This window comes from Neolamprologus brichardi, chromosome 23 (assembly GCF_056152115.1).
Source record: "Neolamprologus brichardi isolate AB-2024 chromosome 23, ASM5615211v1, whole genome shotgun sequence".
In the NCBI taxonomy this organism is placed as follows: Eukaryota; Metazoa; Chordata; class Actinopteri; order Cichliformes; family Cichlidae; genus Neolamprologus; species Neolamprologus brichardi.
This window is the reverse complement of record NC_142125.1, coordinates 32,984,806-33,000,640: the sequence shown is the minus strand read 5'-3', so window position 1 is coordinate 33,000,640 and position 15,835 is coordinate 32,984,806. Positions and strand designations below refer to the sequence as shown.

Sequence of the window (15,835 nt, the reverse complement as noted above, 5' to 3'; positions counted from 1 at the left end):
TAATTGTTTCATTTCCTTATCGCCCAGTCACTCTTTAAAAAGAGATTGTTACCTGAGTAAATAAAAACAGTTTTCCTTTAAATGCAGTGCTTTTCTACCAACTATATAAAATGATAAATTAGTTACTCATTTTCCTGTCTTTATAAAAATATGTGGACCTATTTCCAGCCTTCTGTTTTTATTATTGGACTGTACCAGCATAGCTTGGCATGATTCACAGATCAAAATAATCCTTATTTAGTTTACATTGGCTCATGGCACAATCCCCCAGTTCTTCCCATCTGAAACAGCACTAAAAATGATTTTTCAACCTCAGTAAACATGAAGCAATAATTTTTTTGTAAAATGTAACTGAAATATATAAAATCAAAGGCTTATTTGTTCAAATACATAATCATTAAGGAAAATGTGCTTGTTATAAACTGAATGTAAACCAATCAAGTAAGTTTTATTTTATATTGTGCTGGTATAACAAAATTACCTGAAATTAAAATAGCATTTATATTTGAAATGGTAGTTAAATTAGCAATCTGGGCAGATTTATTTTATTTTATTTTATTTTTTTAGTTAAGCTGTTTTTGCTCCCTTTTCATCCACTTAAGCCAACTTCATTTGGTTGGCTGCCTCTTATTCAAATGTTTAAAATAACACTTGGTGGGCGGGGCAAGCAACTGCAGAGCTACAGAGCTGAAACAGAGTGTTTTAGAGCAGTCTCTAAAACACTCTGAGCGTTTGACTCACTGGGGCTCCTTGTAGATGAGCCAGCTTCATTATTTACAGCCTGAAATGAAATATCTAATGTGGTTACTGACAAATAAAGCAAAACAAAAATTTTAGTTTTCATTTGTTTTCATTTGTTTCATGTTTGCTACATTCAGCATTTTTGTGCAACAAGTATTCCTCACTGTAGCAAGTGCTTGTGTCTTATTTGAATATTATAATATGTATTTAGGGGTGGGCGATATAAACGATATACGATAGAAACAATATAAATTTGGCTAACAATAGAGATTTATCGCTCTATCGTGATATCGCATGTTGATGATGTCATCAAGCTGCGCCTGTTTTGGTCGAAAGCATCGCAGCAGCTACAACCATTATCATCTGCAAATTATGCTGACAGTCATAGCAAAGAGATGAAGCACTTGTGAAATATGGAGAAAGCCAAAAACTGCGCTTCCTCCACTTCCGTAACATTGATTCATTAATGTTGAATTCTCTCTGCTCTATTCCCATGTTGTTGCAGTATATTAATAACTAACCTCGTATTGTGGATGAATAATCTCAGTTGTTCTCCTGACTGACGTTTGGCCCGTGTATAGCATCCTGCTATGCGATTGCATTTGTCCCTGACCACCAGAATCCCTCACGTTAACTTTTAGTGGAAAAAAAGTTGGCGTTCATCCTCCAGCTTCACTGTGCTAATGTTATGCTAACATAGCTGTGTCGCTAGCAATCACGTAGCACATCATTATATACCAGGTAATCCAACTTCAGTAACTCTGCAAACACCACTGCTGTTTAGTTTTCTGTCTTCATTTATGTTGGAAGTGGTAGCAGAGCTGTACGTTTTAATTAGTTTCAAAAGTCTCTGTCAGAACATGGTATGAGATGTTTAGGTGTAAACTAGCGAGCTAACTTCCTGTTAACTTCTAACTCTTCTTCTAACAGCAGCAGCGCTGATGATTTAATTAAAGATGAATGAATTTAGACCGTTTTTAACTCTTAGTGTTCGTTTGACTTTGGGACCTGAAGTGGTCGGAGTTTTGCACCCAGATTACTCCACGAAGCTCCTCACTACGGCAGCCGTAATGCTCTGACAATCCATCAAGCAGTGCGGCTTACCAAAGTTGTACTAAAACATTTTTTAACAGATTTCTGCACACCAAAATTGGTTCGAAGTCAGTAAGCACAACCAGATTTCATACATATGGAACACTCTCAATTTTTGAGAAAATGAAAGGATTTTAAGTGTGCCTTATAGTGTGGAAAATACGTTATACAGAAGAAAAGAATATATCGCTATATATATCGTTACCGCACATGCTTCAAATTATATCGCGATATGAATTTTAGGCCATATCGCCCAGCCGTATATGTATTATTACTATTATTGTATATATGTCTCAAAAAGTCATAAAAATCATAATGATGTAGAGGTCTCAAAGCTCATGTATCAAATAGGATTCGCTTGGCATTGCAGGTTTAACATCCAGCTTTGAAACAGCGTAAAATAAGGAAACGCATAACAGGTTCCCTTAAAAGCAGAAGAACATTGTGATGAAACATTCTTGTTTTTTGCCTATATTCGAAGAATGAAGAGTCTTACATTCTTTTCAGAAACCTGCAGTTGCTTGATCTGTTTTCCCGCTGCTTGCATGGTCTCTTTCTGCGGTATATTTTTGGTTTGTGCTTTGGGTTTGTTCTCTTTGGATGCAATAAGTGTGATAAGAGCTGCAAAAAACCTCAGACAACCAGTAAAAAAATGGATACTGCATACCCAGAGTGGCCTGACAACATTCCTGCAAACTGAGAGTGATCACAAAAGAATGAAGTGCTAAAAATAAGTAGAGAGGTAAAAGGGGGATTTCATTTTTCATGAGAGCAAATTAGTGTGTTGAGGAGGACGGTGAGGGAGAACGAGGAGATGATTCAGTGGGAAGCTGGGGAGTGGGGAGGGGGGTGATGTGGTAATGTGCGAGGCACTCCTTCAAGGGATGAGTTTGCAGCATATGAAGAGAGATTCAGAATGACTTCACTTCAGTCCCGGCAAATAGGGGGGAAAAAGCCACGGTGGAGGGATTATTCATTATTGACGAGTTCCTTCAAGGGACACTTTCAGACCTTCAATTTTTTGCATGATTTATCTTTGCCCCAAACACGGACATGTACTCATTTTGTGGCGACAGAGCTAATCTTTTCTTTAATTCTAATTAAAGTCTGCCCCCCCCTAAAAAAAAAAGACAAAACTAAAAAAAACCCAGCTTTGCTTCACATAAAACTTCTGCTGTGATTTCTCATTTCAAAGATCTTCCGCAGATCACAGCAGCTGATTACGTTTGATCAGCGAGCCTTTCGTTTCTCTCGGACGAGTTTGCCTTAAATTGGTTTCATCAACTAATTCTAAAGTTGGAAATTGAGCTTCCACTAGAGAGCTCTTCCATGTTTGTTTTGTTTTCAGGCGTTATATTTTTGGGAAAAGTAGGATTTCAGATTCAGAGAGGTCAGCAGCCTCTTATGAATTTTGTATATGAGCTGAAAGCGGTTGACTGGTAAAGAAGGCAGAAAGCCTGGCTTGGTCGGTATGGGAATAGAAGCGAGATGGACATTAGTGGAATCCATTAGGTTTGAGAGAAACCTCGTCTTTCTATTCATGGAAGCAGGAAGCAAACAGAAATATTTGTCAGAATTTATAAAGACTCTCTGCTAAGCTAACATCCTTCACTCATCACCTCTAGTCTTACAGTTCTTCTTAGCTAAGAGGAAAAAAAATTCAAGCTCGGATCATACACCCTTTACCATGTATAATTCATACGTGTCAAGCGCTGCATTAACCTTGCAAAGGGGCAGCGCATCCTGATGGATGTCAGCGGGAGAAGGTCAGGGTTTAGCTAATGGTGGTGTGTTGCTGATTGACAGTAAACACTCGCAACTTGTAGAGAGCCAAATTTTGCCAAGACAAGCAAAATGCACAATTAAACTTCACTTCTCCATAAACATCTGTATGTACAAACGGATGAAGAAAAGAGGAAGGAACTGCAGAAGCAATTGCTGAGAAAGAAGAAGTGATTTAAATCAGGCGTACGAACTGGATGGAATATGGAGACTGCAGTCAGAGTGGAAGTTGTTCAGCATCAGCCAAATCCTCAGCTGTGTGGCTGTGTCCCACCTTCACCTACTTACAGACCCGTGTGTTGCTCTAGCAGTAACAGTTGGGTACTTTTCCCTCGTCCATGGAGGGCAGAGACACAGCACGAAAACCAGTCCTCTTCCCCAAACAGCTGCAGGGACAACTCGATATGTTGATATGTGTTGTGTTTGTATGAAAGTAAATTTACAAAGCTGGAGGAGTTAAAAAGTAGATTGAAGTGGGCCAAAACAACAAACAAATCAATGGTCCATAAGGGTCATATGGGACGCACACGCACCCAAAAAAACAGTGATCCAACAAGTTGTAAATCTACATGATTAAAACACAATTCTAAATTTTAGAATATTTTCTCATAAACTTGTGAATTTTTTCTTGGAAAACAGGGATTTTCCTTTTTAAGTTTAAGATTTTTTTTCCTTATAAAGTCTTGTTTTTTGTCCTCACAAGTTTGGCCATTAGTGTTTTACATTTGTGGGGTTTTTCATGCTTTCCCCCCCTTAATTCATTATTTTTATTTATATTTTTAAACCTTCAATGGCCCTCACATATTATCAAGTACCAAACCAAAAAACTAGAACATATCTCCCTAGCTAAAATAAACAGGAAGACATCATTAAAAGTAAACAGCGGCTCACGAACACAGCGTACAGCAAGATGTGGCTGTTTTGGATGAAGAAGACCAAATCCCTGCCCTGAGGTGTTAACATATATATATGTCATCAAACAGGAGCCACTCATCTGCGAGCTAGAATCTACCACCCAGATCACACCAGCGCACCTGCATATGAAGCAGTTGTATTCTGTAAACACAGAAGCCACACCCACCTGCTCTTTAACCCTTTGTTTATATTGAAGGACATGCTTTTTGAATGGGTGTGAATGCACTCTGAACCTTGTGAGGTCTGTGGTTTCTAACAGAAAGTCAGACAAAATAATAGTTTCTTGCATTTTTCCGTTTCTGTTTGGTCCAGTGCTTTTCTTCTTGTTGTTAGTTTGTTTGATGTATGAAGTAAATAATTGGTGGGGACGAGGGGGAAGCTCACTTAAATGGTTGAAGTAAAGTTTAGCACTGGTGTATAATCTGTGAAAAGCCGGATGAAAACAGTAAGTGACACAGGCAGACGGAGAATTAAGGAAAACTACTTTTGTAATGGCAGGAATGGCCGCAGCTTAAATGTACAGTGGAATTTTTTTTTCCTGAAGAAGGTGAGCTTGAGGGCCAAAGCTTCTACCTCTAAAAATGGAGGAACAGTAGCACAACCGTCATGTCGAGAATGTAAAGCAGTAATGATGCTGGAAACGTACAGCCAATCCATTAAATGCTTTCTAAGTAAGAGGAGTATTTTAAATTGTCTTGAGTTGCTATCTAATGCAAAGAGCTGAATAAAAGTGTTATATAATCACATATATATGAACTTGAGAGGATTCCTGCAGTTGCTTCTTGGCATTTAGTAGGCCAAGTTTAGCAACAGTGAACAGCACCAGGGTCCATTTACATCTCTAGTAAAGTGAAGAGTTGTGCTAATGTACTCAAAGTGTGTATGTTGACATTTCTGTGTGTGTGTGTGTGTGTGTGTGTGTGCGTGTGTGTGTGTGTGTGTGTGTGTGTGTGTGTGTGTGTGTGTGTGTGTGTGTGTGTCTCACGGTTCCGGTGGATGTCTGATAAAAGGTTAAAAAAAAAAAAAGAAAGCTGTCAACTGAACAGGTGTTTTGGGCTTCTTCCGTAGGTGGAGAACTGGTGTCCTCGTCTGCCCTGGCGAGCCAAGACCCTGAATGAAGAAATGGACCAGAGAGGCCAGGTGAGAGAAAAACAGCACACATCTCCTGTTAACTGTAAACTGAAAACACAATGGACCGTTGAACTACTTCAGCTGCCCTTCGAGATGAACCTTTCAGAGGCTCTCACATCACGAGCTACTGCTCGGACAGGAGAGATAATAGTCTCCCCTCGCTACTAACACCTCGTGTTGTTATAAAAATAGGCTTGTGTGAGAGTAACCAGTTGCAGTTGCTCACTATTAAAAAAAATCTACTTGGTCGGCCTATATCTATTAGGCACCGTTATGCCGGGGTTGTTCGGGTGTCGCATTACAACACAGATGCCATAGCTGTGGTCCATTTAACTGAATGGATTTCATGGATGCTTGTATGCGTGATGGCAAGTTTTATCATTAGCATTAATTTTCCTTACATGTTTAGGCCTACTCCATTATGCTTCATTTATAGGATATTTCATTTTAAGAAATAAGGGGTTGCTGTATCTCAGGAGGTAGAGCAGGTCATCGGTAAAACACAACTTTGGCAGTTTGATCGCTGGCTGCTCCAGCATGGTTGCCGAAGTACTCTCAGGCAAGTTACTGAACCAATACTGATGATCTGTTGCTTTTAGCTGACCTCATTTTGTCAGATAGGCTCTATTGAAATGAATGGCTAGTAAAATTAAGCACACATGTGGTCAAATGTATAAGTGTGATACATATGAAAAAAACAGGAAATCGGGAAGCAGGCAAATGCTTTTTTTCTCTTCAGCACTGTATATCAGTTGCTTAGCGTTAGCCGCAGAGCAGACAGTAATATACATTAAAATACTATGAACTGGTAGTCAGGTGAAAGTAAGTCTCATAACAATAAAAACTGTCCACCAATAGCTAACATTTTAAAATGTTTGCTTTTCAAGCTGCCTTTACAACCAATCAAAGTAAAATCGAGCCAGCGAATGAGCAAACGGGCTGAGCTGAACTGTAAACATACCTCGATAGCTTATGATAGCTTATGCTATCGAGGTATGTTTAGCCTCTAGAAGACGAAAGCCGGAGTGAAGGAACCATGGGTCAAATCTGAAATAATGATCTTGCATCTGTGCCAATGCAGTAGCTCAGTCAAATCCCACTTACAGAGCTCGCTTGCTGGCTTGTACAAAGTCTACTGTATCTTCCCCCTCCCCCTGCCTCTTCCTCTGCTTTGGGTGAATCGATATTAAGCGCTCTTCATCCCCCTCTCTGGAAGCATCAACAGCACTGACCCATCAGTAGCGGCGACATGCCATTTGACAGGCTTTGGAGTTTTTAATTCAGGCACAGATTTTAATAGCTTCAGTCCGTGCAAGCGATTTCCTGTCGTGATGAGGAATGCTAATGCCTCGCTACAACCTTGTTTCAGCCACCTTAGCAGCTAGTAATGGCACTGTGGTTTCTCCTTAGCACTCTATCTTTCTCCCACTAGCGCCGCCTCACTCACAGCTTCACTTCTTTTCCTAAAAATTATATTCAGGTTTGTTTATATCGCACCTAATTATAACAACAGTCGCCTGAAGGCAGTTTATACTGGAAGGGAAAGGCCCTTCAGCGTTCTGGAGAAAACCAGCACTTGGCAACAGTGGGAAGGAAAAACTGACTTCTAACAGGAAGAAACTTCCTGCAGATCCAGGCTCAGTGAGGGGCAGCCATCTGCTGTAACTGGTTGAGGCTTAAGAGGGAAAGGGGAAAGAAAGACGAGAGCGGAGGGAGACGTGACAAAGCACATTACTCTGCTCAGCGTCATATTCAGATGAGACGGGGTGATATTTGAATGTGTTTACACTATTTCCCTTTCTGTGGCCGTCTGTGACCTCACGTTCATTTCCATCCTTCAGCTGGACTAGCAGTTAGTCAGCAGTCTCACAACAGAGGCAAAGATTACTAACATGCAGATAGACGTTTCACAGCATGAGACGCTTTGCTTCACAACCTTTTTATTAAACATTTAGTTGATGACGATGTCCCGTCTCTTGAAATCTGTGCCCCCCAGAAAAAAAGTAGCAGTGATCCTTCTTTGTGCTTTTTATGTCTCTTCTGTGGGAATCATCAAACCCTGCACAGTTAAGCCTTCTTCCTCTTCTCCCTTTAGACATTTGTTTGTAACAGGGCGCTCCAAATGTTTCAGCACCTGATGTTCCCGTAACCATAACTACAGCTTTCTAAATTCACTATATGTACTTATAACTCACTGTATAAGACTTTTGTTTCTTTTTTTTTAAAGAATCAATTGAATAGGACAAATAGGGCACATTAAAGCCCAGATTCACCAGTCATTCATCCACCCCCCCTATTCCGCAGACCAGCTCCGCCTTTCTGTCTCCATCCGTTTAATCCATCTGCCGATCCAAGGAGATACAATGCGAGACTCAGTCACTTTGGATAAACCTTTTAATCGTAGCTACACAGTGCTGGGGTTGAGCTGGGGATCTTGTATTAGTGAAGCTCACTCTAAGAAAACGAGCCTTTGGCAACTTGGAAGGCAATATTGCAAATTCTGAATTAGATTAGATAAAATTTTAAAGATTGCTTTGGGATTTTCTTGCAGCAGGAGAACCGAGCAGCCATGAAGAAACACAAGTGAAGCAGATAACAAAGTGAACATAATCACTGTCTTGATGAGAGATTTTAAAGAAGTAACTTGATGGTCATGTTTTCTGTGGACCTACACGCGCACGTTATCAGATTACAGTCGCTGTACTTGTGTCCACGTTTCCACGCAGGCGGAGATCCGGACCAGTTTCGAGGAGCTTTACCGGATGATGTCACAACGGGAGGAATTCCGCTGGATGATGCTGAGGATCAAACGCATGGCCGAGCCGTGGGTCAGCGCCATCCGCTCGCTGGCTGCAAAGCAGAACCTGGGCAAGCGGCGGAAGAAGAAGGTGGGCATGACAGATGATGATGTAGTTCGCCGGAGCTTTTGTCCACTCAGGTTTTGTTTTCAGGGACGAAAAGAAGCTGCTTGTTTTTTGTGCTACAGTTGTTTTGTAAAGAGTAACTGCAGGCTCCGACATAAATGTGTCACTTCCTCTCTGCCAGGAAAGGCCCTCTAGAGAGCGTTCAGAGTAATGGATGAAAAGCTTTTGTGAGCTCAGTGTCCTGTTTGTGTATTATATGTAGAAGATGGAGGCACAATACCAAAGTATGCAGTGAAACTCCCAAGTTTAGTCGGCTAAAAGGGAAGACTGGTGCTTTTCAGAAAAATATTCTAGCTGAATAAGTGAAATGCTAATATTTATTTGCCTAAAACTCAGCAGGATGCAGCTTTTTTTTTAGCTTTCAACCAGCCAGTTGAAATGAATGCACCACCTTTATGTATACCAATACCAATATACACCCAAACACACTTTGACACACTTGTAGACCGCCTGACTTCTGCTCAGAGAAGAGCTGATGCTGGGAAAGGACTGACACAGATATTCCATTGTGTCCCAAGCTAGAAGCTGCTCCCAGCTCTGAATAACTGCACACTTCCCTTGGCCCTTCTGAATAATTCACATCGTGCTCCCTTGATACCGTGGTGCTGAAGTGAGGCAGCGTCCCCTTCATGTGAAACTCAGAGTACAAGAAACAAGAAATCTCACGATCTTACCCAGCCGTTGCTTTTTTCCACCCACTTTGTTGAATCTGTTCAGTCTCTAATGAAACAAAGAACGGTTTCTCATGATAATTTCAGCTTCTGATTTGTTCAGGAATTCATCTGTACATGTGAGTCCTTCACAAGTGTGTTTGTGGGACGCTGTCAGCAGTGAAAAATGTGTTGGTCACTTCAAACAAAGCCTTCTATTACTTTCTGCTCCCACTGTGGAACACTATGTTCCCGCTCGGCAGCTGAAAACCATCCTGTGTGTTCATGTTTTACTTAAGTTGTGCGTGTTTTCTCAGCATGTGACACTGCTCACCTGTCAGCATAGGAAAAACTTTTACAGCAAAACCTCTTATTATAATGAGCACTGTAAACATTTTGCACTCTTAATAATCTAACCAGTTATTTTAGATAGGAAACCAGTAACGTGTCTTTTATTTGTCCACTCTTCTTGTGGGCTACGGTGGCTCAAAACAGTCAAAAACAAGTAAGAAAGAAATGGCTCAGTCACTGCTGTCTTTCATAAACTGTATGATCGCCCTTTTATCCCACATTCACAAACATTAAAAAGTATTCTCATCTTCTAAATGAAAAGCTGCTCTACATTAGTTCCTGCGCTTACTTTTTATTTTCCTATTTTCTCCTCCATCAGATCCTGGTCCATCTTGGTCTGCTGACCAAGGAGTCAGGCTTCAAGATTGCAGAAAATGCTTTCAGTGGGGGCCCACTGGGGGAGCTGGTCCAGTGGAGTGACCTCATAACCACATTGTACCTGCTGGGCCACAACATTCGCATCTCTGCTTCCCTCAATGAGCTCAAAGAGTAAGATTATTATTATTAAACTGTCTATTTAAGGTGGACTGATGTTTCGAACACTCGTGTGGAGGATGATCGTTCATAAATAATTGAGTAAAAGGCAGCTATATGGGTAGAATTCTCTGTATAGTCAAACCAACACCTTTAACATTAGTATTACAAATACTAATTATTTAAAACTCCTGTAGTTGCTCACCTTATGAACAAAGTTGTTTGTCTTTTTCTATTATAATGATGATGATGATAAGACAAAATTTCCAAACCAAATCACAATCCTTACTCCTGAGTTTGACAGATTCCTTTCTCTGTTGTATACGTGCTTGGCTTTGATCAATGGCCTGCCTAGTAAAATTAAATGCAGTGGCTGCCTGCTGACTAGTTTGACATGTGGATCAATTTGCTGAATCAGAGTTGTTGTTTTTCTTTTTTCTACAGGATCATGCGAAAGGTTATGGGAAACAAATCCAGCTGCCCCACCCAGGGCGATAAAGTGGTAGAGCTTATATACATCGACATCGTGGGTCTGACCCAGTTTAAGAAGACTCTGGGGCCTTCCTGGGTCCACTACCAGTAAGTATATTTGTATTTTACAATTGAAGGCCATTAAACTTCATTTTCTACATCACCTTGTGTTGACTGTCAGGTTTCTACATGAACGTAAACACTGTGGGATTTGGATCTAGGATTTACATCCATATGGCTCGTTCCATCCTTGGCTACAAAGGCCGAAGTGCTTTGTACCACCATGTCGCAAACATGCTTTTTAATCCAGTAAAGTTGGGCCTTTTAACCAACCTCAAGTGGACATTAGAGGAACTGCAGCAGTTTTGGGCACTTCCAAGTTAGAGGTTGCCTTTTGGCGTACACCTAGGCAGATTGATAACCTTGGAGGTGCCAGAAGGAAGAAGATTATTTCCTTTTAAAATGTCTTGATCTGTTAAGCTCCAGAAGTTTAGAAGCTGCTAGCTTGCTAGCTTCCTAAGTAGTGTTTTCCAGTAATGCATTATAATTTGTAAAAAAATTATTCCAGAGTATACATATGTGTTATATGTTGTGAATGGTAAGACTATTTCAAACACGACTAGAAATCTTGGAGAAAAACATGTATTACAGTAAAATATTTAGTTTACAAATTTAAAAGCTGCTAGCTTACTACTTTGCTAGCTTGTGTCCTTCAATAATATATTGTGATTTCTAAAAATCCTTCCTAAGTAGGGATGGGTATCGTTTAGGTTTTATCCGATACAGGTGCCAAACTGGTACTTTTGAAACGGTGCCGGTGCTTAAACAGTGCTCGAACCAGTGCTTAAAGAATGGAGAACACAAACTTTGTCCAAAAACAAAGCAGTCTCTTTTTTTCTGCAAAATGATAACCAAGTTAGCCTTTTCTGTTGATACAACATGAAGGGAGTATCTGCCATCAAACAAGAAGACAGCCGCATGTAACTACGACGGTGTTTGCTAGTTCACCTTACATGCACTAATTTAATAACGTGGTTAGCGTACTAAACGTAAATTACACACGAATAACATTCAGCTACTCACGCAGAGAAGAACGGCTGCTGCTGCCATCATCATCCGTCATCATTTCTGCTACACTGGCAGGGCTAGGGGCCAGGACTCTAATCTTCGGGTTCTTGGGGGATGTTGCTAACTCGGGTCCGATAACAGGCACCACACCTGCAGTAGATGTGCTCGGTGTGAGGTTTCGCAGCAAGCTATCAAATACGGCGCATTTCTCGGCTTTTAAAAAAAAAACGCTATGCGTTGCCAGGTGTTTCATCGGATTTGAGGTGTTACCTCCTTTGACAGTATCACAGTATCAGCTTAAAGCACTTGTTGCAGGCTGCTGAGTTTGCATCTTTTGCTGTGAAGTACAGCCAGACTTTTGACCGTTTCGCCTTGGGCATTTTTAATCTGTAGCTCTGCTCTAAAAGAACGTACGTACCTGGACCCGCCTACTATCATTGGAAAGGTAAAATGATTGGCTAGAATCCAAAGTGTATGACATCTCAAGAAATAAAGCACCGAAATGTGCGCTGCTTTTCGGTCTGGTTACTACCGTTTATGTCAGAACCGGTGCAATTATGGCACCGAATATCGGTACCCATCCGTCATAAGTAGAGATGTGTGATGTATATATTGTGAATGTTGAGACCACTTCAAACATGATTAGAAATCTTAGAGAAAAATGTCTGATGTATTACAGTTAAATATTTACTTTCAGAAGTTTAAAAGTTGCTAGCTTGCTAACTTATATTATATTATGATTTCTAACAATCATCCCAAAGTAAGACATAAAACAGCATGCTTGTGTGTTGGCTCAGCGGGCTTAATATTATTGAGAAAATAAAATGGGTCACATTAAACAGCTAGATTTCATGTCATTTACTTTGTTATAGCTATCAGTTAAATATCATGTGTAGCTATCGAGGGCTCTCATATCATTTCTCTTTCTTCATGTAAAAATCTGGACACCACTGCTGCCAACTGTGGCTGCCAGCAGCTTCCCTCACGTAGGCACATGTCGCTGGGTCGAGGTTTGTCTGGCACTCGTTGTGACAAAGAGTCTATTTTCTGCTCATACATTGCCACAATTTCCCAAAAGGCCCAAGGAGCGTCTGTTGTTCACGATGTTGTGACCAATTCTATTCTGTCTCCCCAACTGCTCCACTGAGGACTGTAGATTAGGCCTTCCCGGTTTGTTTTGAAAAAGAGCCTCCTGTCAGCGCCGACTGACAGGAAAAAAGAAGGAACAATAACTCTGGGGCAGTAATAGCTCTGTCGGTTCCTCCTGCTTGTCACCAGGTTTTGTTTGTGTGAGACTGAACACTTTAACCTGCATCCGCTCACTTCATGCCCTGAGGAAATTGGCTTAGCCTCAGGTATAATGTAAGGTCCAGATGCTGTTATTGGTGTTAATTCTCCCACCATTATTGAACAGTTATGTAAAAGCGCTTTGTGTCACTGTATACTTCATATGTACTTTTGTGAAAGAAGACCTGGAGTGCAGGCTGAAAAGTTATTTTCCACTAAGTGTAACCTTAGAGTCCAGGAAATAATATCTCTTCCTTTTAAGGCCTGAGAATCCCACAATCCCTTTTATTTTCTTTATATTCATACAGGGAGGTACCCGATGTACAGAAGAAGCCAGATTTGTTTGTTTTTTTCATTTAAGACCCCAAATGCTTAAAAGCAATAAACTCTAATAATAACTGATGTTTTTTTGTGTGATGGGACAAAGCAAACAAGTCTGTCCAAGCTGTTTGTGATTGCTGTTTTGTTATTCCTGTCATCAGTCTTCATGTTTCATACTACTCTGTAATGGAAATACTCCGAGTTGTTTTTTTCTTGGTAAAAACTAGAACAGGTGTTTGCCTATCGTTCAATTTAATTTAATACTTTCATCGCCTTGCTTAATCAGACACGCTTCCAGGGATCTAGTGGTTAACACGTTCGCTCCAGGTCACTGGTTTAGTTCCAGCTAGAGACATGGTTCCTCACTGGGGTTGTGTCACGAAGGGAGTCCAGCTTAAATCTCTGACAAATTAGACATGCAGAGCCACCTGCTGTAGTGAGCCCTGTGGCGAGGGAGCAGCCTGTTTATTCAAGCACAAAATCTAATTCAATTTCATTTATAATGCAGCAAAACACAACGATAGTCGCTTCAAGGCACTTTATGTTGTAAGGTAAATACCCTTCAATAATAAAGAGAAAACAGCAAGCAGCTGGCAACAGTGCGAAGGAAAAACTCCCGTTTAACAGGAAGAAACAGCAGTCATCTGCCACAACTGGTTGGGGTTGAGGTAAAAGAGATGGGACAAAAGACTCAAGTCTTGATACAAGTATTTCCTGTTTCTTCCTTTGCTCAATTTATTTTGCCGTTTCTATTGTTTTGACAACTTTTTTGTTTTTTGTAGGCAAGTTTGTTTTTTTGTGACTCATGCTGTTGTTTACCTTTCCTACTGTGTCAGTGCAGAGGTATGACTTGCAAGTAGGTAATAGACGTTGACATTTTTGGCGTGCCATCATAGCATTGTTCACACACAGCCTACAAGCACTGCCCAGAATTCGTGGTATCTATGGAAACATCTAGTCTTTAAATCGAGCCTTAACAGGTTTTTCACTTTACTTCAGTTAACATTTGAAATGTAGACCTTACTGACTCAAACTAACTCAACTTTGTGTTGAGTGAGACAATAAAGGCCGAGTCTAACAAAATATACCTTACAAGAAATTACCAAGACTGGCTGCAGGTCATAATCTTATCTCAGGACTGGGTTGCTAATATTATCCTAAACTGATAACACTGTGTAACATCTAGGGACACAATCATAGACTGGGCGTTGCATTTTGATTTTTCTATCCTACTATCATTTTGTGATGCTGTGTGTACAGCTTCAATGCAGGTAGCTAAATGAAACTAAAATCAAACTAGTTGTCTTTCTTCTTTCTAGGTCAGTTTGTAGCTTGTTTAGCATGTCAGAAATGTTATAGCGATTACTTTATGGCCTAATATTTACTGGATACAGTGAACTAAAGGATGAACTGAGCCTATGTTATTATAAAGGAACATTAATGGTTCACAAGGAGCCAGTGGGACCCCAAAATAATAACAATTAGATGCTGTTACAAGTGTTACAATTTTCACGTTTTTATTAGACAAACCATTAACTCATATCTCTGTTTATCATTCAGCTCTTGCGTTTAGCTTCATGCATGTGCAGACCTGTAACAGACCGTCAGATAGATCAGCTGAAGACCAAATGTTTCACTGACTGTGTTTGTTGGATGTGTCTGTGTCGCATCTGAGATAACCATGATATGAGAGAAAACTGACATTTACTATAGCGAGCATCGTAATTTATTTATTTGGCTGGTGTTTATGGGGAAATCGGACTCATACTGTAAAAAACAAAAACAATAATAGCCCAGCTTGATTGAAATAAAGCAGCGAGTATCACCAAGTACATACTTCTTCAGCTAAACAGCCTCATCTCCTGCCACATTATGACGCCCACAACTCACGGGCCTCGCTACAGCCATATTTACACCGTTTTACAGCTCCAGCAGCACTACCCCATCTGTTAAGGGTATATCTACCAGGGACAGATGAGGGTTGTTTTCCTCTGGAGTGACTGGAGATGGCATGTGGGCATGTTGTTGTTCTGCTTTCATTTTAAAGTTTCCTCTTGGCGAATCTGTTTCCAACCTCCCCACTCTCCCAGGGTGTTTCACAGTTCACACAGCCAGCTGCACAGCGTCTGGGTGGGCGGAGAGGCAATCAGTGACTGAATCAAAGTCTGTGTGTGTGTGTGGTTGTGTGTCTTCCATATATGCACCTGGCTTCTTGTTATCATAGTGATTAATGCTGAGTTTTGTACCATGACCAAAAAGTGAAAGTCATTTAACTTTAGTTACCTCTGAGAAAATCCACAAGAACATAGCAGTCTAAAGAGGAAGGGGGGGTTTAGTCAGTGGGGACAAGATTAGCAGCTTGATATTAATTTTTATGTTGTTCAAGGATTTTTTTATGCTTAACTAATGAAAAATGAACCCAAATAATATGATGGAAATACCCCACAATGCAATGTTACTATAATTTTTAACATTTTGCATTATTGTTAGTATTGCAGTAACTGCGGTAACACCAGTTTGTTGCAGGGCTAACACAGATACCACTTACACTCACATTCACACCTATGGGCAATTTAGAAATACCAATTAACCTAACCCCAGTAACTCTGTGTCTTTGGACTGTGTGAG

The 15,835-nt window shown here is 40.5% G+C and overlaps 1 protein-coding gene across 2 annotated transcripts in view; it reads left to right on the top strand.

Annotated features, from left to right (window-relative positions):
- The window catches only part of mgat5 (alpha-1,6-mannosylglycoprotein 6-beta-N-acetylglucosaminyltransferase), a 109,363-nt gene that overhangs the window by 50,969 nt on the left and 42,559 nt on the right, over positions 1-15,835 (top strand). For both annotated transcript variants that reach the window (XM_035909876.2, XM_006795709.3), the window contains exons 6-9: positions 5,599-5,670; positions 8,388-8,549; positions 9,906-10,075; positions 10,505-10,639. In XM_035909876.2, the coding sequence (XP_035765769.1) occupies positions 5,599-5,670; positions 8,388-8,549; positions 9,906-10,075; positions 10,505-10,639 (539 nt within the window). The remainder of the gene's footprint in view (positions 1-5,598; positions 5,671-8,387; positions 8,550-9,905; positions 10,076-10,504; positions 10,640-15,835) is intronic.